General features: G+C 38.4%; 1 protein-coding gene across 1 annotated transcript in view; it reads left to right on the forward strand.

Moving 5' to 3' along the window:
• Nucleotides 1-14,855, forward strand: part of LOC148032920 (protein pleiotropic regulatory locus 1-like) — a 34,951-nt gene extending 20,096 nt beyond the window's left edge. The window contains exons 4-18 of the mRNA XM_087683614.1: nt 1,626-1,704; nt 1,806-1,883; nt 2,756-2,840; nt 3,032-3,124; nt 3,261-3,324; nt 3,485-3,570; nt 6,342-6,443; nt 11,671-11,754; nt 11,892-11,952; nt 12,032-12,098; nt 12,184-12,261; nt 13,450-13,514; nt 13,600-13,677; nt 13,772-13,957; nt 14,042-14,855. Of these exons, the coding sequence (XP_087539740.1) occupies nt 1,626-1,704; nt 1,806-1,883; nt 2,756-2,840; nt 3,032-3,124; nt 3,261-3,324; nt 3,485-3,570; nt 6,342-6,443; nt 11,671-11,754; nt 11,892-11,952; nt 12,032-12,098; nt 12,184-12,261; nt 13,450-13,514; nt 13,600-13,677; nt 13,772-13,944 (1,193 nt within the window). The 3' untranslated portion in view covers nt 13,945-13,957; nt 14,042-14,855. The remainder of the gene's footprint in view (nt 1-1,625; nt 1,705-1,805; nt 1,884-2,755; nt 2,841-3,031; nt 3,125-3,260; nt 3,325-3,484; nt 3,571-6,341; nt 6,444-11,670; nt 11,755-11,891; nt 11,953-12,031; nt 12,099-12,183; nt 12,262-13,449; nt 13,515-13,599; nt 13,678-13,771; nt 13,958-14,041) is intronic.
• The last annotated feature ends 9,891 nt before the right edge of the window (nt 14,856-24,746 follow it).

Below are 24,746 nucleotides of genomic sequence, written 5' to 3' on the forward strand. Positions count from 1 at the left end.
AACCCGCTTCATAAGGGTCATCCGGTTATACATCTGATCAAGCTCCAGCCATATCTCCCGAGCCACCGTCAAGTGCTCGATGTGAGCTATCACGGCTGTAGTACAAGACAGAAAAAGAAAGGAACGAATCCTGGCATTCAGTTTGTCCCAGTGAGACTGTGCCTTGGCCAACTCCGCACGAGCATCGGAAGAGAGTTTGGATTCATCTCTCACCGAGGGCCGGTCGATCTCCTCCTGTACAAGCTCCGCCAAATCGTAGGACTCTAGAATGGCCAACATCATCATGCGCCAGATGTGGTAGTTGTCGCCATCGAGCTTCTGATCTGCGGGAAGAACCGGTAAGACAGGCACCTTCCGGTCCATAATCGTCTGGAACTCCAAGTCAATCTCTGTAGACATCTTCACCTGTAATGCCTTTACAAGCGCAAAAGCAGTCCCCTCCGACTGTGAAAGCTCAGCCTGCTAGGGCTCTTCCGCGTCCTGAAACTTCTTCACGTGCCGGAGGCGATGAAAAAGCAAAACTTGCACTTGAAAGCTGAAAACTCAAACTTCCTCCTAGTCAAACAGCAGTAAACAGCAGCAAATCCACCACCTGGACTCCTTTCCCGCGCGCCCACGCTCGCTTCAGCCTTGTTCCGAGGCGCAACCCTCTTGCCTGCCCTCAAACACTGAAAACGCAGCCTTGTGTCGCGATAGAAACTCCTCTTCAGGTTGGTTCTGCACTCAGTCAGCCCTTCAACACTGCTCTGATACCATGTCAGAGTGCAGCGGTGCGGAAGCGTAGGACTGAGAGAGAGAGAATGCAGAGAAAGAGAAGAGAGAGAAAGAGACAGTGGAAGATGAAGATCTGCTGTATAAAGTGTGCTGTATACAAAGATATGCAGATATATACACGGGCGCAGTGCGCTGGACTGCGTGTCTCCACCTCGACGATGCAACCTGCTGTTCACCTCGAAGTCCGCTGCAGTCTGCACGATCTCCTGTCTGAAATCTGTGAACAGAGACGGAATCTGCGCGAGTCTCCAGCCTGTAATCTGCGAGCAGAAGAATGTATGCAGAAGACTGAAAACTCGGCTATAAATAGCCAAAAACCTGGGTGCCAAAATATGCAGGTCGGCTGCATTAAATGCAGCCGACTGTACTGCAGCAGGTCCGACTGGACTGCAGTCCTGGCTCTGATCGCTAACAGACACTACAAAACTCAAGAATAATGTCCTCCATTGTCTCGATGATAGGGCTCACAACTAGGACATGATTACAAGCACGTACTGCTACTAGATGCAATTAACTTTCAAATAAGAACACAAACACCTTTGACTTATTAAGAGATTGCTTGTCTATGTTCTAGTAATTATTTGCCCCTTTGATGAGAGGAAAAGAATGCAATGATGGTAATAACTAATAATTATGCTAGGGTTGTGTATGTTCAATACACATTTTACTTGAATTGTGAGCCTTTTTTGCATGGGTAATGAATTATCAGGTGATATAAAGCTTTGATCATAATGTTTTCTTGATTTTTTTAGTAAATGAATACTCTTATTGTTGGGGTTTTGGGCAATCAAGACGAAATAATAACTGCTTCTTTAGTTATCTAAATGTGATTATTTTTCTGTAAATGGCAGTTGGACAGGAGGGAATGGGAAACAAGGTTCCAGAATCAGCCCTCATGGTAGTGCCTGCTCAGGCTTTATCACAAAGAAGGTAAGTAATTGGTGCTTCAACCTCACTCTTCACTTTAGCTGACAGATTTTTAAATAATGTACATTTTGTTTTGGTTTTCATATACATTGATTATTTGACAGGGTTGATGGTGCATTGGAACATGCATTGCCGGCTCCACCAATCTCTTCTGCAATCTCAGAGTATAAGCCTCCAGAAAGGTGAGCAGGCTCTGTTTAATTGAGTTACTCACAATCAGACGTGGCCGTGTAGCATTCTGTGCTCTGCAACATTGCTATAATATATGGCCGTCGATATAATTCATGGAGATTCTTTGCATACAAAATGGTGGGGGAGCTTGTTGTAAGTAGTAATCTTATGCAGTTTTAGAGCAAAATCTACTCCAGCTTCTGCACATAATTCAGTTTTCCTTCCTGCATGAATTGGTTAACTAGTTCAGGTGTGGAAAAGGAAAATTCTAGCTATATTGTACGTTAGAAGTGTGATATTTTTCTTTCTTTGCCACCAAGACCACATGTATCATGTGTATATGCAATTATGGATTGGTGGGGCTAGATGTCACATCCTTGGACATCCAGATGGGTGCTAGCAGCATTGGTCCCATCCTTGGACATCCAGATGTCCAAGGATGTAACACTAAAAGCTACCTGGAAATCTCATGTTCGTTACTACACTTGAATTTTATATGCCAGTATGGATTGGCGCGATAAGGAGCTAGTAATTGTCATGGACCTGGAAACCTAACGTTTGTTACTGCACTTGAGTCTTAAGTGTATTGTAGACATTCTAATATTGAGGCTTGAAATCCATTACATGATTCTGTAAGACTAGCTCAACCATACTATACTTTTGGTATCGTCTACAGTGTATCAAGACCTTCAGTTGTTTTTTCTAAACTCGAAAGAGACTCCCAAGATAATCTATTTAGGTGATCTTCCTATTATTTCTATAAGGGTATGTGGCAATGTGCTATTTTAATGTCTAAGGGTAATTGCCGTGTTTAGTTTGAAAGACGAGATGAGCTATCATTAGTCTCGGTTTGTCAATTCTTAAACTACGTCATTCTTTGCAGGTATCAACCTAGTGCTGCTGTGATGAGGCGACTGCCAAGTAAATGGCCACGTCCTGTGTGGCATCCTCCTTGGAAACATTATCGGGTACATTTCCTGGTTTATACTTCATCTTCAAGTTGATAATTTCCATTGTCCAGCTCTATTTGGAAGATTTTGCCTTAGCTCTTTGAGGACTTCCCTTTTCTTACCATCAAAGCCAAAGCTGTTAACTTTTCAGCTTTTTACCTCAGACTTGAGTCTTTTACTTGTTTGATAATGTCATTTGGGGTTTGCAGGTGATTAGTTCACATCTTGGGTGGGTGAGATCTATAGCATTTGATCCTGGAAATGAATGGTTTTGTACTGGATCAGCTGATAGAACTATAAAGGTGCGCATTGCTGCCTTATGTGAGGGATTACTTCTTTTAGCTTGCTTTGAGTCTGTCACAAGTTTAGGAGGTGGTCTATCTATAGTTAATTTTGTTAGGTTTGTGATACATAGAGTAACTCTTATATGGCTGGCAGATATGGGATGTTGCTTCAGGGCAGTTGAAGCTCACCTTAACAGGCCATATTGAGCAAGTACGAGGTTAGTTCAAAAGATTACTTGGAATTTGTAATCATGTTGATTTTGCAGGGTTTGTTCTAAATAAACATCTATTGAGCCTTATCCTAACAAATTACTTTGGTATCGGTAACATCCATTAAAAATCAAAGGAGTTTTATTTGAAGGGGGTTTCGTCTTGCAGGGCTTGCAGTTAGTCCAAGATTTCCTTACATGTTCTCTGCTGGTGATGATAAGCAAGTCAAATGCTGGGACCTTGAATACAACAAAGTTCGTCTCTTTCTCTCTCTCTCTCTCTCTCTGTGACCTGCTGCACAGTAATATACTTTTTTTTGGTTTTTTTTCTTTCTTTCATTTCATGAATGTTTTTGAAAATAAAAATATATCAAAAAGTTCTCTCCCCCCTTAAGTGTGAAGAAATGGTAGGGTTTACAAAGGAAACATAGTGTGTGACTGGTAAAACATAAAGATAGTGAATGAACTCAAAAACTCAGAGACTGAATGGCATGTGAAAAGGGATGAATACAAGGGGCCTCAGGGTTTTGCGTCTCATAGACTGGTATTGAGGTGAGCTGAGATGAGTTGATGATGCTGCTCAAAATTTGGACATGATTGCGCTTTCCTAATTGACCAGGCGGCATCACCCGATGGATTTGCATCGTGAAGGGAGTGAAACACAGTCCTTCAGGTAGAGGATTGTCAATGGCAGAGATGAAACTACTCCAGATGAAGGCATCTATAGTCTGATGATGGAGGAAATTGTAGATGAAGGATGCCTACTCTAGAAGGTAGGATGGTGATGAAAAGCTTATGATGAAGACCTCTTGTATGCAGGGAATGGATGCTAAAGCTATAAAATGATAAAGTGCAATAATTGCTGATGAAGAAGTGGGTGTGAGTGTATCTTCCCATGTTGGTCTGTTTTTCTCCCATTCTGGGCTGTTTGGGGCAGATCTGGAGGTGGAGAAATGAGTCGTGGGCTGTGAGAGTCTAGAAAGCAACTGAACCATCAAGAACAACAAAGAGATCTAATCTACAACACTTTCTAGGGTTGGAACAATAGGGCAACTACTTGCAAGTGTTTCTCTCACGTAAAAGTGTGAGTTTTTCTCTAATTTGCTGCTTCGCTCTTTTCCCTCAGCAGATCTAAAAAAATTTGGCCCTAAATTGCTGGTACAGCTGTGAAAATCTGCAGAATGAGGGTTTCTAAGCTGTCTTGATAAGCGTGTCATAAAATCTGAGCCATATAACAAGGTGTTTTACTGGAAATCATCTGAGAAATTACAGCAGATTGAGAAGGATTGCTCATCTATAGCCAGGGTGCTTGCAAGTGTAGAAGACCGAATTTGTGTCCACATGTGACTCAAATCAAGGGGCAAATTCGGGGATTTTGATGCTGGTCATTGTTTTAGGGCTGGAAATGTAGAATTCTCTTTCTCTTGTTTTCTCTCTCTCATTATGTGCCATTCGTTGAAGGAAATTGGAGCCTTCAGCCTACATAACTGGATTGTAAAAAGGTGGACTATGTGGATCTAGTCTATAGGTTAGATGGAGCAGTTAGTTTGGTAGCAACTTGAGGCACATTGAATTGGGTTGTAAGGTGTGGGAGTTATTAAGAATCCCTATTTTTGGGTCCCAAGGTTTGTGGAACCCTTGGTGCTAGCTCCTTGTTTGGGGGGTAGCATTGTCACCCCATGGTGAAGGATTTTTCTTGGAATAGTCCATGGCAAACTAGTAAGTTAATTATATAGTATGTAGAACAACCCAATCGTCCATCTTCGCAGGCTACATAAAGGAGATCATCTAGAACCATGATCATCCATTTGCCTAGTTAGAGTTCATCCAACAAACCTTAATCTATAATCTCTCTAGATCGCCATCCAAGCTTCACTCGGTGTAAGTAATGGGTGGAGAGAGCTATCATTGTATTACTTTGTTTGCAATTAAAGGAATTCCAGTTCTACTTAATTTGTTGTGTACTCTCTATTCTTTGCTTATATTTCATTTGTTGTGCGATGTAATTTTACATGGTATCGCAGTCCAAGGGGCTTTAAGAATTTGAAGAGGATGAGAGAGGCAAGGGAAAAAGGAATGATGCCTACATCCAAAAGTGGTTCTAGTGCATGAGGAAGCAGTGTTGCTACACCAATGCTTCAAACATTGAAGATTTGTCTACCAACCTATGAAGGGAAGCTAGAAGGTGCGAATTGCACTTTGTGGAAGTTCAAACTTACAACTATCCTTGATTCTTGTGAGCTTTTGGAGACGGAGCACCACGTTGGGGATTGACCTAGGATCATAGCATACCCACGACCCCATTGAATCCGAGTGTAATGGTTCCTCTAAATGATGATCTTCACTAAGCTTGGAAATGAAGGAAAGTAGGTGCTTTGTGTGCCTTAGCACTTCTGACAAATTTTTGACCTTGATTCAACATAGGACCAAGGCATCAGAGGCTTGGAACATATTGAAGAGTTAGAACAAAACATGTAACCTTGTTCTGAGGGTGATGAAATGCAGCAGCCATGGGCTAGTCAATGCAGTAGACTAATATAGATGGCTATGAATGGCAGAGTGGTAGGCTGAAAATCAAAACACTAGGTGCTGGACAATAGTAGGGTGGTCTGCAAACATAAAGCATGCTGATCAGGGCAGAATAGACATTTCTGATAGCACAACTCAATTTAAAGCTAGAGAATAGGGGAGTTTGTGTCCTTGCTTTTCTTTCACTAGAAGAGGATGAGTTAATGCTTGTGTGATGAGCTTGTCTACTGCTAACTTTGACATGGTAATGCTCCCCTAAACACTGTCACCCATATTTTTGTACTTGTTATGTGTTATTGGTTGTCATTTCATCCATTTTGAGGCTTTTCACTAGTAAGATGCCAAATAAAGATCATTTTTGTATATAGTAATTAACAAATGCAATGGCTTTATATATTGTTTGCTAAAATGTAGGTATGATTCTCTATTGGATTGTATTTCATTGCAGATTAGTTATCTTTACCATCACTGATGAGTCAAACTGTGGATATCTATAGGTTATCCGCTCATATCATGGACATTTAAGTGGAGTTTATTGCCTATCACTACATCCGACACTTGACATTTTGTTGACTGGAGGGCGTGATTCTGTTTGCCGAGTGAGTATGCTTGCCACATGTTTTTTGCTTGAAAATGATCTATTTGTAGTTTATAGTACTTGCTATTTATATATTTCATTATTTATGATTGGTTCTAAGTGTGTGCTATTTTGTAACAATATAGAATACACACATTTTTATACACAAGACTCATCTTTTCCACCCTTTAGTCTCAAATCTTACTATATATCACTCTTTTTGTGGTTTATGTTCATTACCATTCATATATTTCATTATTTATGTGGTAAATGTGCTATTTTTGTAACAATATAGAATACACACATTTTAATATGCAAGATTCTTCTTTTTCACCCTTTAGTCTCAAATCTTACTATGTATCACTCTTTTTGTGGTTTATGTTCATTACTATTCATATATTTCATTATTTATGTGGTAAATGTGCTATTTTTGTAACAATATAGAATACACACATTTTAATATGCAAGATTCTTCTTTTTCACCCTTTAGTCTCAATTTTAGCATGTATTACTCAAATTCATTGAAACTAGCATTTTGCTTAAACATTAGGATGGGGCCATCTAACCAAAGGTTATACTTATTCATAGCAAAGCTTAATGACAACTTCAAACCATTTATAATATACACATGCTTGGCATTATTGTAGTAGAGGTGGTTTTACCTGAAGGCTAGCAACAGTTCAAGACATCATTCTAAGTATCATGAATCGATGAGTGCACAACCTGCAAAATGGTAACTCTCTATTAGCACGGACCTGCCCAAAGAAGAAACTTTTCATGCTGAAAAATGTTTTAAGGAACATTAAGACTGAACCGCTTTGTGCATATCTTGCTTGGCAGTTATAAAGGCAGAGTTTGTTTCCTGGATCAACCTGATGGGGCTGTTCATACTAAAGGATGCTTCTCATCAGCAATATAAGTTAAGAGGAAAGGGTCCCCAATCCCTTGACAAGAGCTATGTGGTGGAGGAGACCTGCAAACATTGCATGTGGGACTTCGAAGAGGTGCTTTTAAGCTAGAGTCAACAAACCCTAGTGGGGGAGGAAGTCTCCAAAACTTTTCTAATGTGGAGGAGAAGTGAAGAGGAAAAATGATATAGTTTGTTTCCTAGATCAACCTGATGGGGCTGTTCATACTCAAAGATGCTTCTCATCAACAATATAAGTTAGGAGGTAAGGGTCCCCAATCCCTTGATGAGAGCTATGTAGTAGAGGAGACCTACATGTGGGACTTCCTTAAAGCTGAAGAGGTGCTTTCAAGCTAGAGTCAAACCCTAGTGGGGGAGGAAGTTTCCCAAAACTTTTCTATTTTGGAGGAGAAGTGAAGAGCAAAAATGATATTGCTTCAATGTGATAAGACTAGAAATAGGAACAATGGATGATCCATCAAGGAAGAAAGACAAAAGGAGAACCAAGACTACCCAGGCTGTTGCAAGTAACGCTAAAGGTCCTATTTGCCCCAATGGCTACGCTTCCAATTGTTCTTTAGATTTGGATAGGTGTAATTTGATTATTGTCTAGGGTACTTTGGCAAGTGTGTTGCATGCCATATACAATTTTGTTGAACGGGAGTTTCTTTGCAACCAAATGGAAATACTTGAAGTTGTTTACTACTCGGTCTACGTAGCCCATTGTAGGTAATTAGGCTTTTCTGTCATGAAGAAGCTTACTAGGCTTTATGACCTTGTATTTAGGGTCATCTACAATAGGTTAGGGCTACTTTTAGAGTTTCTCTTAGTTTGGTTGGGCTAGGGTATATATAGGGCCTAGGCCGTCTTTGTATGGGGTTGGGGCTTTTTGATAATTTTTAGTGGCTCTTACTATTTTGGAGAGCTTTGGCTCCTTCCGTATACCATAGCCTTGGGTATATATGTGCTCCACCACACTAGGGGTGTATTCTCAGTCCACCATAGCTCTAGGTGGTTTGGGTTGCTGTACTATCTAGGGCATAGGCTACCATAGTGAGTTTGGCTATCTCTTCCTTGGGCTGAACATTGGCTGGCTACAACAAGACCTTGGCAGAGCAATACTTAACTCTCGAGCTCGATCCTTCCTTTTCCTCAGCTTAGAGGATTTTGTCCTAGTGGATGTTCGCAAGTCGAAGACAATGGTAGAAGTGTGGAAGAAGCTTATGCCTTTGTACCATTGGAAGAAGTTTGCTCATAGGATCTCTTTTGAGAAGAAACTTCATATGCTCAGTATTGATGACTCTCTTTCTATGAAGGATCACATCAATAAATTGAAGAATATGAGGGATGGGCTTGTATCCCTTAGGAGGACTACAACATCTTAGGAGTATATTACAATGATTCTCTTGACTTAGTTGCCATCTCCAAAGTTCGATGTGTTCTACACTAGTCTTCTTACATCAAGGACTTGTGAAACTCTTCTTTCGAAAGAGCTAGTCCTACTAGTCTTGGAGCATGGCGCTCAAAGAGGTACGCACTAGTGGATTTGGCTCCGTGAAGGCTTTTACAACAAGCTCAGGAGGAGAGAAAAGAAGGTGAAGCCAAAGGCAAAGAAATAGGATGACCCGAAAGAGGACAAGAAGGATAATAGGAAGCCCAAGTGTCCACACTATGGGAGAGGTACACATCCGGAGAAGTGTTGGCAGAAGTACCCCCATTTGAAGCTCAAGGAGGGGGTCTAAGGATTTGAAGGCTACCCCAACTACACCGAGTCCATCCCTCGTCTAAGGATTTGAAGGCTACCCCAACTACACTGAGTTCGTTCCTCTAACATGTGTTTGAGAAGGAGGATATTGCTCTTTCTTCTTCCATTGCAAAGAAGCCTTGGCTTGTGGATAGTGAGGATTTTTCCCACATGACCTATTGAGAGGATTGGCTTGAGGACATGAGTTCTAGGGGGGGGATTTGTCACCATCGGTGATAATTTTTCCATACATGTTTGTGAAGTGGGGACCATTCTCCTATTGTTGGATTGACAACATTCTTTGGCCAAAGTTTTTTATGTGCGAGATGTGGGTTTTAAGCTCTGTCTGTTCATGGTCTTGTATAGCTAGGTACATGAGAGTTGTTTTTGTTAGTAGTATGTCAGCTTATGTGGGAGTTTTTGCATGCTAGATTAGGTTGGGCACATGCCAGATATTTTAAAATTTTTTATGGTGCATTATTTATGGCATTTTGATGCTAGTCAGCCAGCATTAAACTGCCAGTTGTTATTTAGGGCATATTTATGGACTATATATTTTGTGCTCCTCCTCCTTAGTACATTATCACCTGGATGATTGTTAGCAGATATATCAACTCATGTGTGAGTTTTTGCATGCAAAGACTGGGCACATTATTTAGGATATTTTAGGCATTTTTTATGGTTTTCATTTTGGTCACATTTAGCATTTATTGCTGGTTGACCAGCATTAAATGCTGGCCGACCTGATCATTTTGAGGACATATTTTTGTCCTATATATTGAGGTTTCTCCTCACTCAATCACTCATCTACCATCAGAGCGTGTGGAGGCTCTGTGGAGAGAGGAGCCAGTGCCGGTGCCCACACAGCTAGTGACTCACTGTTGTATGTGACTGTCTTGTGTTGGATATATGGATTCCATTTCCCGAGCATACATTTGAGTTCTCATCTGTATTGTGTTCTTCAGTGTTCTTTCTTTCCCTTTCGCTTTTGTCTTGTGTTTCAGCAGTTTATCACAGCATATGTTTATGCTTCCATTGTTGCTCCACTTCTGACAAGGACTTGTTGGAGAGAGGAGCGGGTGCTAGTGCCCATGCAGCCAATGACTCATTGTTGTACGCAATTGTCTGGTGTTTGATATATGGATTCCATTTCTTGAGCATTCTTCTAAGTTCTATTCTTTTGCAGTGTTCTTTCGTTTTCTCTTTCCTTTCTCTTTTGTCTTGCGTTCAGCAGTCTTTTTCAGCATTTTTTCACGCTTTCATTGCTGCATCCACTTTTGACATGGTATTAGATTTAAAGATCTATGCTCTTGCTGTATTTTTATTACTGATTTCAACCCTTTGCTGATCTGACAATTGCTGTCGGCTGCCATCGCCCTATTTCCCACCTTCTGGAGGCTGCATTCTCAGTTGTATACGTTTCCCAATTTTAAAATATTTTCTTGCTGATTATCTGCGTTTTCACGGACAGTTGCTGTGTTTACAGCATTTAATGCTTCTCAAGGCTGAGTAACAACATCTTCTGCTATTTGACAGTGTTTGTTGGCCGTGTTCCATCTTTTGCAGTCGATTTTTGTGATCAGCTTGTGTCCATTGCTTGTGAACACCGTTTTTGTGTAGTTTGTGTTGTACTCTCTTTCTCTCTCTCTCTCCTTCTCTTCTTTCCTTTATTTTCTCTTCCTATCCTCTCCAGATGGCTCCTCCTTGTTGTTCCATTATGACATATTACATGGTCTTGATTACCTCACATGGAGTGTTGTTATGAAAGCTTGGTTTGTGCAAAAGCGGTTATGGTAAGTTTTGTTTGGAGCTTGTGAGCGTCCTAATCCTCTTCCAGCTGATTTTGAGGAGGACAATTATGAAGAAGCCGTGTTCACATAGGATACTAATAATGTTCATACATATTTTGCCCTTCTTCATTGTATCTCTGAAGAAGTTCTTCTGGCTGTATTTACTCAAGTGACATTGCTATTTTAGCTCTAAACATGTGTTCTATTATCTATAATCCAAAATAACGAAGTTTTTGTTTTTTTATTTTTTTTGGTACTGATATCGTACCATACCTTATAAAATCAAAAGGTACCAATTAGTGCCGTATTTTATCATACCGTACCATATTGTACATTTCATACCTAACAACCTTGATGGCAAACACTAAGAGAGAAGAGAAACTTAGAAAACACAGAAGAAGATGATGAAGTCTCTTTTCTCTTGCTACCCATTTGTTCACTATGAGTGTGTGCTCTGCTGAAACCTAACCTAACAAGGACTCGTATGAACTAATTCGCTAGCGGGGACATTAACTACGTGTGAGCATCAAGGTTATTGACCTTTGTGTGGTGTTATGAGTACTATGATATCATCATACTACAAAGAGCTATAGGAGGTGAGAAAAAATATGCAATATTTTTTCATGCATGTATTGAGGATCTTCTTGTGAAGTTTCAATCTTTGCAAAGTAAACTTGTGTTTTTCATTAGAGCCAGTTGATGATAAGATAAGCATTTGTCTGTTGAGCAGTTTGCTTGTATTTTGTCTTGGATGGTACAGCTGCACGGATACTTGTACATATGTTAATGTAAAATCTGTTTGTATCAGGTTTGGGACATGCGGACAAAGGCCCAGATTTTTGCACTATCTGGACATGAAAACACTGTGTGCTCTATTATTACTCAAGCCACGGTAATAACAGTTTTTATGATGCTATCTTGCATCTCTTTCTTTTTCCTGGCTTTCTTCTTCCACATAGTTTGTTGTGTTTCATAACTACAAATAGTTCAAGGTAATTCCAGTTAAAAAGAGGTCTTCACATTTTTCAGGATCCACAAGTTGTGACAGGGTCTCATGATACAACCATCAAGCTTTGGGATCTTGCAGCAGGTTGGACGCATTTCATATTCTGCTATAGTTTATTCTGATTGTGTGTTGCAGCTAATTTTGAATCCTGATTAATATCCAGGCAAGTCCATGTCAACTCTTACATTCCACAAGAAGTCAGTACGTGCTCTTGCAATGCACCCATTCGAGTATGTCTTTACCTCTTGGAGTAAAGTCCTATATGGTAAATAAAAATGTTATTTGTAGATAGTGACATGGAAACTAATTTTACAGGCATTCTTTTGCATCTGCTTCTGCGGATAACATAAAGAAGTTCCGCTTGCCAAAAGGCGATTTTCTGCACAATATGCTGTAAGTAATTCCTAATTCCTCAACTAGTGCAAGAATGGAAGTGGTTTAACTGTTACAAGATCTTTGTGATTGAAAGATGGGAGGTACAACAGGTGGACAAGGATATTGAACTGTGGATCTGGATCATGCATGCAACTTTCCTCCTTTTCTGTGGCTTTTGAGTTGCCTTTTTTGATTAGTTGTTGATTTATGAGCTCAATGGCTGCCTTTTGTGAATCTACCGTCTGTTGTAGGTTCTTGTTGGAAACTATCTTGTTTTGGAGTTGCATGATTCACTTCCCTTTATTTGTTTCTAGACATATGACTTGCTGCGGTTTTTGGCCCTTGCGAGCAACAGCTATCACGACGTTCCTACATATTTCAGCAAGGCCACCCAAATCACACCCATTACTCTGCACATATCTAAAAGTCATGAATATTGCAAATGTCTGAAATAGTTACTTCTGAGGAATCCATCTTTAATGGTACATGGGTGTGTACATGATCAAGTTAGAAAACTGGAAAACTTGAAGGCTTTTTGGGGAACATCAAACCTCTGTTGAGAGTGTTGGTGTATATCTGTAGGATCACATAAGAGGTTGCTAATATTTTGGAAGGAATCAATTTTATAAAGAGTTTTTGGAAGTGTAATTTTTCAAATGGGACAATAGGTTGGTTTGGATAAGGCCCATGTTCGTGGATAAGTGTAATTTCATAATGCTGAAGCACAAGGCATACACATTGATGAACTATTGCTGACGGGTTTTAATAGATTTTCTTTCTTAGAAAAAGCAGCACCATACACACTGGGGAAAATAACAGAAAAGTAGCTGCAGGCTTGTCTTGTCCTTGGAAAAGTAGATTGCAATCTGTTTTCCACTAGCTGCTTCTATCTTTCACATATGATCCTAATCTAGCTCATATGCAAATAAAGTTCATGCCTGTGTCTTCTAGGTACTTCGCAAAGCAGTTTGACACATTAATATGGTGAACAAATGGCCATTTAAATGATAACCATTTGTTCATGTAATGCATAGCAGGCCCAGAAAATACTCAGCAGTTCGAGATGAATGTTGACATTTGCGAGTTTCTGTTATCAGTGTCATGTTATGCCCTAATGAACCTGATTTTCAAATGTTTGCCTTATTTTGAAGAATTGTGGGTTGAATTGAAATCTCATGATACTGAGAGCCTTGCATTATTGGGCAGGTCACAGCAGAAAACTATCGTAAATTGTATGGCAATAAATGAAGAGAATGTTCTGGTTTCAGGAGGTATTTAACTCGTCTTCCTATTGAAATTGGTGAATGAAGTAAATTAGTTTCAACGAGTGACTATTTGACACTGGCATTCCTTCAGGTGATAATGGAAGCCTCTGGTTCTGGGATTGGAAAAGCGGTAATAACTTCCAGCAGGAACTTACCATTGTTCAACCTGGTAAGCTACTTTAAGACTTCTGATTGCCTGCCAAATTTGTGGACCACCTGAGCAAGTTCTGAGTTTTTTTTGTTCGCTGGGTGTGCACATGCAGGGTCTCTGGATAGTGAAGCAGGGATTTATGCTTTGTCTTATGATGTCACTGGGACTAGGTTGGTCACTTGTGAGGCTGACAAGACAATAAAGATGTGGAAGGAGGATGAAACTGCCACACCAGAAACTCATCCAATAAATTTCAAGCCTCCGAGGGAGATACGACGATTCTGAGCTGCATCCTGAGGTTAGGTTTGTATAAATCCTTAAGAAGCAAAGCAGCTGGACAGTTAAGAGTAGAGAAATGATGCAGGTCTGTGTTGCGTGACAGTCTACTTTGATTGGACATATCTATCTTGGAGGATTGAGGCCAGCTTTGGGCATTTCCAACTTTGAGCTGGTCTAGCCATAATGATTCGAGGTTTTGCCAGTGCTTTTCTGCATTGTTGATAAAAGTCCAGCTTTGAAAATCGGATATTCAAGAATTTTGGCTGTCCAAGGACGTGTGCAGACAGCTGTGCTCATGCATAGAGCGAGACATTTTATATTCAAAATAATTGTAAAATAGTTTTTGCCTGTAAGGACGATCTTCAAAATTAAAGGAGACTTGAACAGGCAGTAAGAGAGAGCATCTGGAGTGTACCAGTGCAGGGACATCAGCCTTGTGAAAAATCATGGTTCTGTGGAGTGTCAATAGTCTATGGAGCCAAATCTAGTCCAAGCATTGAAGAGAGAGAAGCTTGGTGAGGAGGAAGTAAGCTAAAAATCTATGTTCCTTGCCAAAATTGTCTATTACCACAGACTTGAAAATAGATTAAGCAGGCCAGGCTAGCTCTGAAATATTCTCTCTCTCTCTCTCTACTAGGTGGTTAGTAGTGTGAATTAAACATTGGTTTCTGTAGTGTAGGAGACAACTAGCACTGGCTCGAGTATTGGTGTGTTAATTCCAGCTGCAAGATGACACTACTATCAATTCAGTCAACACTCTGCGATAGTACTACCAGTTCAGTCAACATGTGCATATGCTGTGGTTGAACAGTTGGCATAATTTATAACACAAGCTCATATTCAGCTCTGTAGATATCTATTATTCATTTGGAAATGCACATGGTTGCAGCATGGAGATTACCTCTCCTGTTAATTCTCTCGAATCTCTCATACGCACACTGAATATACACAATCCACCAATGTTATCACACATGTTCAGACACCTACAAGCCTTTGTTAGCACTTGATCTCTTCATTTCTTATGGTTCTGTTCAAGGCCCACAAGGGTGAAATTTAGATGGCTAACTAATGCCTATTCCTGCATCATTTTAAGTTTTGTTTTCTTTGTTGCTTCTCTGTTACTCTGTGTAAAGAAACTATGCAAATGAGATGGGGGGGCCTCAATAGAAATGCCCTTTCAGTTACAAAAAGTCTAATAATTTCCTAGATGATCAAATCATCCAAACTCTCCTTTTAACTTATCAAAAAAGTGTTTCTAGTGCTTATTTAAAAATGCTATAAATTGTACTCATTGTAATGATGATTGGTTAGAATATTTTTACAATGCTTTTAAATTCATCACTTTTCGCAAATTTTCAACTACTCATCGCAAAGGCACATGGTCTAATATAAGAGACTCCCACGAAGATTGTAATAATCTTAATCGATAACTGTTTGATTGGTCGTAGATGTTATCTAGTTTAGTGTGACTACATTTGAATAATATTGTGGTGTATCCATGGAGTTTCCTTGCCCACCATATGGTTAACCATGTCAAGGCACTTTGCAACTAGATTCTCGTGGTGCTTTGCATCGGGGTTTGAGATCACGTTCCATGTTAGAAGAGGGTTTATGGGAGGTTGATATAAGAAACATAATCCAAACTTTGAAAGCTTTGGCAAGTTAGATTAGTATAATGTTGTATGTATGAAAATGCATTACATGGGGATGTGGCACTCATTAACATAGACTAACATTGATGGGATCAAGCCTAAACTATGTTTTTTCAACGAAACCTTATGAACTATTTTCGAAGTTTCTCAAAGACGCATTTAATAGTGACTTCTATTCACATTTAGTCTATCATGGTATCAATATTATTCTCACATAACATTGAGCATGTAATATCTCACGTAAATTTGAAAATCCGTAATCCATGAGAAATATAATCCAACTTTGAAAGCTTTGGCAAGTTAGATTAGTACAATGTTGTATGTATGAAAATACATTATATGGGGATGTGGCACTCATTAATGTAGACTAACATTGATTGGATCAAGCCTAAACTATGTCTTTTCAATGAATCGTTGTGAACAATTCTCATAGTTTCTCAAAGATGCATTTAATGGTGGCTTCTATTCACATTGAGTCTATCATAGCATCAATATTATCCTCGCATATCATTGAGCAAGTAATATCTTACATAAATTTGACAATCCATAAACTATATTGAGAATTATTGGTTTTTTCTTTTATAATTAATGTGTTAATTAAAATATAAATACATATATTTTATTAAAAACTATAATACACATTAATTATAATTAACAATACATAAAAGATAAGTGTACATAATACATATTAGTTTAAATAATGATATAGTAATTAATAATTAATTAATACTATGATTGATTATAATTGTATGCTAATATATATACACAACATATAATATGTGTATGCATTAACATATTCATTGATTATTATATATGTATGTGTTAATTAATTAATGTATTAAAACTTATCAATTGGTATATAAAATTATTTAAATATATTTATAATTATAATAATTAAGTATCAAATATTATTAAATTAATATATAATTATATTATTATAATAAATATTAGATATAATAGCACACACACACACACACACACATATAGTAATAATTATTATATGTAATACATTTAGATAAAAATTAGTGATAATTATACATAATAATTAAGTGTTAATATATAATACAAATATTATATGTATTTATACATATTGATTATAAGTTAAGTATAATATACATAACAATAGTGAATAGTTAATGATTAATACGTAATCATTATGTATATGAATGATATATATGTACATATTTTTTAACTTATTATTTTTTAATGGTTTGTATGTGTGCGTGCATATGTATATATGTGTGTATATGGATGTGTATGTGTATGCATGCATGTGTTTAATTTGTGTGTATCTATTTTTGTGGTTTGGTAAATGTATATCTTTTCTTGTGATTTTTATTTTTTTTCTTTTTACCTTAGCTCATCTTTTTTCACCTCATGTGCATATATATAAACGTGTATGTACATGGTTGTATGCATTGCATGTGGATGTTTATCTACACATGCATGTGTGCATATTTGTAAGTGTGTGTTTTATAAGTGTATTTTCTCTTTTCTTTGCTCTCTTCGTTTTTTCTCACTTATATATATTTACGTGTATGTTTATATATATACATGCATGTGTAAATATGCATACATGTGTATGTATATTACACATGTGCATGCATACATGTGTACATATGTATTTATTGCTCATATTTTTTAGTGTGTGCATTTATATGTATTTTTAAAATGCTTATATATTGCACGAACATATTTAATCATTGAAATTATTATCACATCCCATAATGTTCAATAAAACTAAAATTTAACTCCTTTTTAATAGTCTATGTGCATTTGTGGATGTCTTTAGAATATCTACACATTGCATGTATATATTCAATCATTAAAATATCATATCATTTCATAAAAAAATTCAAATCTTTTTTTAATAGTGCATGTTCATTTGTGGATGTTTTTAGAGTATATACACATTGCATGTAGATGTTTAACCATTAATATGTCATATCATTTCATCTGTTTAATAAAAAAAATAATCTGAGAGAGAGAGAGAGAGAGAGAGAGAGAGAGAGAGAGAGAGAGAGAGAGAGAGAGAGAGAGAGAGAGAGAGAGAGAGAGAGAGAGAGAGAGAGAGAGAGAGAGAGAGAGAGAGAGAGAGAGAGAGTTTAATTGGATGGAGGAGACAATAGAAACATCCCTCCTCCCTTGGTCGACACTTTGTAGGTGTGTATTGGTGTCAGAGCAGCCAAATAAACCATTATGTAAAGGAGTGGTGCACCCAACTAAGGTATACTACAAGTGATGCCCCATACTTTGTGGTGGACACTTACATGTGTAGTGTCATGAGAGTGTAGTCCAAAAATGTACTTTATGTGTTGTACATTTTCATTCACTGTGCCATTTCCATGCCATTTTATAGACTCCCCCTTGAAAGCCCCTTAAAGGTCAAAAAACTTGACTGCTTCCATTTGGGAGTATAACACTTGGTAAAAGAAACTCTCTCTTGTAGGACCATCTAGCTGAAGGGGAGAGTGTGCTCATGGTTATAGAGGAGCTTGTGAAGGAACACGAAGTTAACCTAATGTACTAACCAAGTTGTGAAGGAGTTGAAGCTCGATAGGAGAGCCCACCATACTATTTGAGATGAGGTGGGCGTGAGACCTTGACATGGAGCTATAAGGAGACATCTCCCTTAGGTGGGATTGGGTGAATGTCTTTGCATAAGAAGAAGCACAAGAGCGGGCCGATCCCACGTGAAGTAGATGAAAGATGACAAGGTCCAAGAGTTGAAATGGAGCAAAGCTAACCAAAGAAGATAAGTAAGTCTAGTTGCCTATTCTCTCTCTTATTTTTCTTATCCTCTTTGCTAACTCTATCTTTTTCTCAATCTCTTTCTTGTCTCACCCTGTTTTCTATCTTAGCCACGGCTTTATCCAATAACTCTTGCTCTTTTTCTTTCCTATCATCTTCTTTTATCTCTTTCTATATCTTCATTATTCTATGTTTGAATTCTCATTCTAGACATGGTTGGGTTGGTTGGTCATTTGGGTTTGATTTGTTGGGGATGAGGTGTTTCTTGACTTACATCCAACTTCTCCTCTCCCTTCTTCTCTTCTTTACCTAAGACTTTACCTAAGACATGATGTAACAAAGAAGTAAGGCCACCTAACCTCACCCTCAATCTCAATTGGCAGAGGTGTTTCTTGACTCTAGTTGCTATGCATCTTCTCTCCCTTCTCTAAATCTACTTTTTCTAAGGTTGATTTGTTAACCTCAGTACAAGAAAAAGTGAAAAAAGTGGAAAAGCGCAAGTCGGAAGAGCTGAAAGAGGTGGCCCAGATGGAAATTAAACAACTTTTGTAAAGAAGCGCTAGGCTCCCTCTTGTGCAAATTGTAAGGGTAGACAAGCAGGCGGTAGAAAGGAAGCTAAGAAGATAGGAGGACAATGGGAAAGAGGGCCTAAGGCCACGACCAGCCATGTAAAGAAGGGGATGACCACCCAAAAGGGATTAGGGTTTTGTATATAAACTCAAAAAGTGAATGAGAAGCTCATTCTTTGATGTCTGGCAAAGTTGACTCATCTTCTTCTCTTCTTCTTTTCTCCTTCTTACTTGCTTGTGTGTGCTTGAGAGAGGGAGTGTGAGAGTGAGGGAGTGAGTGTGTAAGGGTGAGGGATCTTGGAGGTGAGGCTCTCCATAATCTCCTCTCTTTTTATCTTATCTTATCTTCTCTTCTCTTCTCTTGCCTCGTGTATGGCTATGGAGGATGGAGCTTGGAGGTGGAGGCTTGAGGATACATGAGCTCACATCTCGAATCATGGAGCTACCGGTGTGCTTGAGGGGGGAGACAACTCATTTGGGCATCGAGGTAAGCTCACCACACCCTGGTAGGATCAAAGGTGCATCGACTAGGTGAGAGATAGCCATAGGTGTTCGCTTGAAACACTTGAAACAAGAAGCATGGTCCGTGGGTCTTGGTGTTGAGTGTGAGCTCGCCTCTACATGATTCATCTTCAAGATAGGCTACAACCTATGGGCACAAGGGCTCATCCGGCTCATCCTTCTCCCATATCTGTAAGTTCTTCATGAGATCTAAGTTCATCCCAACATCACCTAACTTCCATCCTCCTCTCTTATAGTAGCACTTCTCCCATGTTCATCCTTAAGTTCTTGATGAGATTTCCTAAGTTCATCCCAACATCACCTAAAAGAAGAAGAGTTACCAAGCACATAGAGGCACATGAGCCAACTTAAAAGGTAGGATTTAGAGAGCAAGAAAATCAAAGGAAAAAGATGAGAAGAAAGAGGAACTTAAGTTTGAGAAAGACCAAGCAAATGTAGAGCTAGTCATGAAGTTCAAGGAATAAAAGATAGAAGAAGCAATGGAGTTAGAGAAAAAGACAAAGGAAATAGAGAGAGAAAAAGATAGTTTTGGACAAAAAAATCAATAGCAAGGCAAAGAACACAAGAAAGAGATAGAAATGGAAGAGAATATCAAGTCAAAACCAAATGCCAAGAAAAAGGAGGCATGCAAAGGTCAAGTTGAAAGATGAGAAAGAGAATGCCTCCAAGACCCCCCAAGCTACATAAGTTTGTAAGGATGAAACAAACAATGCATTCTATACAAGGCCACATATGAACAAATTGGATAAAGAGAACAAATAGGCACACTTCAACCTTGAAGTTGTAAGTCACTCCTTTGTCGTTGCAAAGTAGTCATCCCAACCAAATTGGATTGAGGAAGGAGACAAGTATGCTTGAGCAATGAAGTCACCATTTGGTTCTTTGAATCCAAAGTGTTGATCCTTGCATGCTAGAATTGATGCATTTAGAGGGTAAAGCCTCCAAGAAGGGAGAGCATGAAGGAATCCTCAAAAGATGGTTTGATCAAGGAACCTTGATCTCATGGAATGTAACCTTGGTATTTGATCCTTGGAGAATTCTCTAACTCACTCTTAAGGTGAATGCCTTTGGACTATGGAACTCATGTTGTGAGGTGCATTATTTTATAATAGTTTTTTAGGGAGGGTGTTGCATTTGCACATCAATTACAGTAGGTATGATCTAGAAAATTATTTGCACCTTAGAATTTAGGAATTTATATCTATCTTATAAAAGAATAGGCATCCTCAAGTGTAAATAGGCCCTAAGTGCATAGTGAGCACAATCCTATTTGTGAGAAAATTAGACCATGCATGCTTTTCTTAGAAAATGACATTCTTTCTTCTATATAATCACACTCATTTGGAGAAAGAGCTCTCTTTCTAGTGGCTTGTCTACTTTGTATCTTTCTCTTTCATAATATAAAGATGTGTATATATCCACACCACAAAATACATGTGGAGCCATAACAAGCATGTAAATTTGTGCAGATATAGGCACCAAAATGTGCTCAACATGGAAACATTTTTTGTAAATTGACTCATTGCAATTGTACCCCTTTGTAAGAGAATCAAATATGAAGTAATGTAAAATGTGCAGTCCAAAAGGCTCATATTATAAAATATTGTTATAGGAAAAGGGATAGTCAAACACTTTTGTCTCATGCTAGAAATGAAGGGTCTCTAAGACCTTAGTCCATGTATGCAAACTCAAGTTTATAATATCAAGAAAAGAAAAAGGTGGTTGTGAGTCATGGGATTTGAGGAGGTGGGAGATTGAGGTGCTTACACCCTCTCTCTTCCTTTATCTTCCCTCCTTATGATTCATTTCCCTCTCTCCCTCATTTGGCATAACTCTCATTTCTCATTCTTGTTTTTTATCTCTTGTGCTCCTTTGCAAGATCTCATGGAGAGTGAGGAAGAGGAAGAGAGTGAGGATGGTTTTCATTTATCTATTTCTTGTGTGCCATCTCCTTGTGTGTTTTGAGGCATTTGCAGCCCCTACCTAGCCGGTTCGTGATTCATTTTGTGCCATGGTAGGGTGCTGTTCAACAACCATATTGGCATTTCCCTTAGTTTTGTGAGTATCATGTATGATCCACTTTAGTGGATTTTATTTCATGTATTGTAGTAATTACTCATATGCTTTCATTTTGTTGGCTTGATTCACCATCTTATGGTTTCATTTCTTTGTCTTATGGATATTCTGGAATTTACAATGCGAATTCACAAAGTGATTTTGGCATTAACCCATTGGTACCATAGTCAATTTTGGTAAATGTTGAGATCTTATCTTTCAGGCCTGCAAGTAATGTAAAACAATGCTATCTTGGTCTTATGGATCTGTGACACTCAAGGCACTTCAAAGATGGGTGCTACCCCAAACACTCAAATGCTACCTCTACTTTTGATGCCAGGCATCTGGTCTCTTTTTGACAACTTAGTCCCTCAAAGAACTTCAATCTCAAATGAAGTAAAAAGAGCCAAAGGAAAGGTGCTATGGAATGGGACCACACTTTCCATATAAAGGGGGAAGATTCTCTAAACAGTTTTGTCTAAGACAAAGAAATTAAGGAAAGATTTGGCTAAGGAGAGCCCCCAAAGAGGTACCATACACCAAGCCAACAACTTTTGTGCAAAGGGACAAGCTACATCAACTAGTTTTTCCAAGTTCAAGGTGAGTAAGAAAGATCTAGCATAGAGGCTAAGGGAAATTGCCCACGTACTTAACTTGGCAATGAGGGCAAAGTGTCATGGCAAAGAAACCATAGATCCCAAGTCCCCAAGGCCTAAGGCAACAAGAAGAAGAAGGGATGAACTACACAAGTAGCAACCCAATGGACAACCTACCTCAAGGCATGGCACAACATGGTGACAACTCCACCATGCCTTGACCCCAACATGGTGACTTGCCTACAAAGCTTGGTATGTAAAGCCATAAGAGCCAAGACAAGTAAAGTTAGGACTTTGATGGCTTAACTCTTTAAATGTAATTGAGTCAAGGTGGATTAGAATGAGAATGAATAAAGGAAAGAGTCTAAATAGGTAGATATACTAATCGACTTGATACGCAAAGTTGTTTTAAGAGGCCCAAGTCATAGAGTAATAGACACTAGCCATCTTGATAGAATGAGATGCATTAAGTCCCCACAATTAAGTCAAATTGACCAGTAGACACTAACCAAAATGATAGAGGAAGTTGTGTTAAGACTTCGAAATGAGTCAAAGGAAATTAGCCCTAGATTGTTGAGGATAGCAATCCATTGTGCAACATGGGTGAGTGTGGGGTCCCCCTGCCCTCCATTTGGGACTTTTTAGAAATGGATTGGTGTTGGAGGGGGTGGTGGTGTGCTTAATAGAGGCATACTACAATCTATGCCCCAAACATTCTATGTTCCTTTTTTGTTGTGCCATTTCAATTATTCCCATTGGAAAGTCCCACACTTGGGTGCTTCCATTTGGAAGCATAATATGCCCTCCAACAAAAAAGAAACCCATCTTAGAGTGTTCTTTTTTAGAAAAAAATCTAAAAAGAAAGGCATAACTCATTTGCATGTTGACATAAAGGGCAGAATAATCAAGATGTTATGAGGCATATGGCTAAGTCATACATAATATCACACCTTTGGATCTTGATTTCACGATTGAAATTGGAAAGTTAGAGGACATGATTAGCAACATACCTAAGATTAGTGGCATATATGGTTAACCTTCACATCATCAAAGGAGGTGGCACCTAACAAGCCTTTTGTAGCCTACCCAGTGGCTTGTATAAGATTATACTCAGTATAGGCACATGCATATGATAATGAAATGAATAATTAGTATGATTGATTTTTTGATTTCTGATGTATGCATTCCATTCTACTTGGGAAGACTTCCAAATCTATTATATTGATGGTTGGTAGGTGTTTTAAATCCCATAGTTTAAAACGGACCACTTTAACCCACAATGGATCGCTCCTATTACCATATAGCCCACATGAATTGTCCATATCATGAACTAGTATATGATGACTCCCCTAATTATCATGTAACCCACATAATGGGTCCATATCATGAACTCACATAGGCTACACACAATTTTTATATTTCCTTTTTATATTTTATTCTCCAAAGTAATGCTTTGTTTAAGTTCACACAAATGGTCATCAAAACCTTCTTACCTTCTATATGTACTTGTATTCCTAGCTTACTATCACACTTACAACACCAAGCTTGCCACCAAAAAATATCTTTTAGGCAATGTCTTTCTTTGCATAAGTAGTCTTAAGTATTTGAGATTATGGAATCTAATAAGATAAACTAGTAACATGAGATAACACAGATAACAATTGGGATGAGAACATAGGTATCATATATTGGTTTTCACTAATATGTATCCAATTTTCCTTATAGTTAGTAGATCCATCCTCTATTGCTATGTATGTCTTTGGATTACATGTACAAAATACATCTATTAAACAAGTACTTTGATGGTTCATTGGACTCCTTGAGATGGTAGATCATATTTAAGAAGAATGCAATTTGCAGCAAATGAGACTATATGGACTAAGTAATATAGCATGACGGTAATATACTCTCCTTGCCACATTAGATGTTATGTAATATTTAGTGATAAAAGTAATCAAGAATGTTGCACATTTTTCTAACATGAGTGAGCTTCAAGAGTAACAATGTTTGGGGTGTTAAAAACCTATTATTGATTTTTTTTGGAGACACTGGTAGGAATTCTAGGCGGGAAGACATGAAGATCAAATTTTTTCTCTTAAAAAAGTTTTAAAACACATAGGATGCCATAGAATCGTAGAGCTTGTAGCAATCACAAGCATTCAAACCAACAAAATGTTGAGTTTTGATCAAAATTTATGGCCATTTTAAGGTTTGTCCCTGTGTGTATGAATTTTTCACACAAGTTGCACATGGTCACAATTTTTTTGGAAAGAAGGGAAGCCTCTTGTATACGTTGTAAATAGTTTAGGTTTTGTGTAGAGTCTAGGTGGATGTATGTGTAAAATAATGTGTTTGTGTTATATGCTAGTGTATGATGTTAAATCATATGTTACGATGCAATAAGAAATGGGCCAAGGTTAAAGGAAATGATGATGATCTTGATTCCATGAAGTGGTGGTATGATAAGGCATCAAAGAGTGTGTACATGAAAGGAGGAAAGGTTGGAGAAAACTTTTAAGAATTTGCCTTTTGCAAGGTTGTTTGTAACTACTTGCAAGGGGGGTGCTACCCTTAGTGGGAATGAGGGTTATTTTGAGGCAAAAAAGGGGTGGTTCTGTTAGGTCTCATATGAAGGAGGGCCTATGGTAATTGCTTTAGTTTTG

This window comes from Lygodium microphyllum, chromosome 8 (assembly GCF_053477565.2).
Source record: "Lygodium microphyllum isolate KBCC chromosome 8, Lygodium_microphyllum_v1.1.10, whole genome shotgun sequence".
Taxonomy (NCBI): Eukaryota; Viridiplantae; Streptophyta; class Polypodiopsida; order Schizaeales; family Lygodiaceae; genus Lygodium; species Lygodium microphyllum.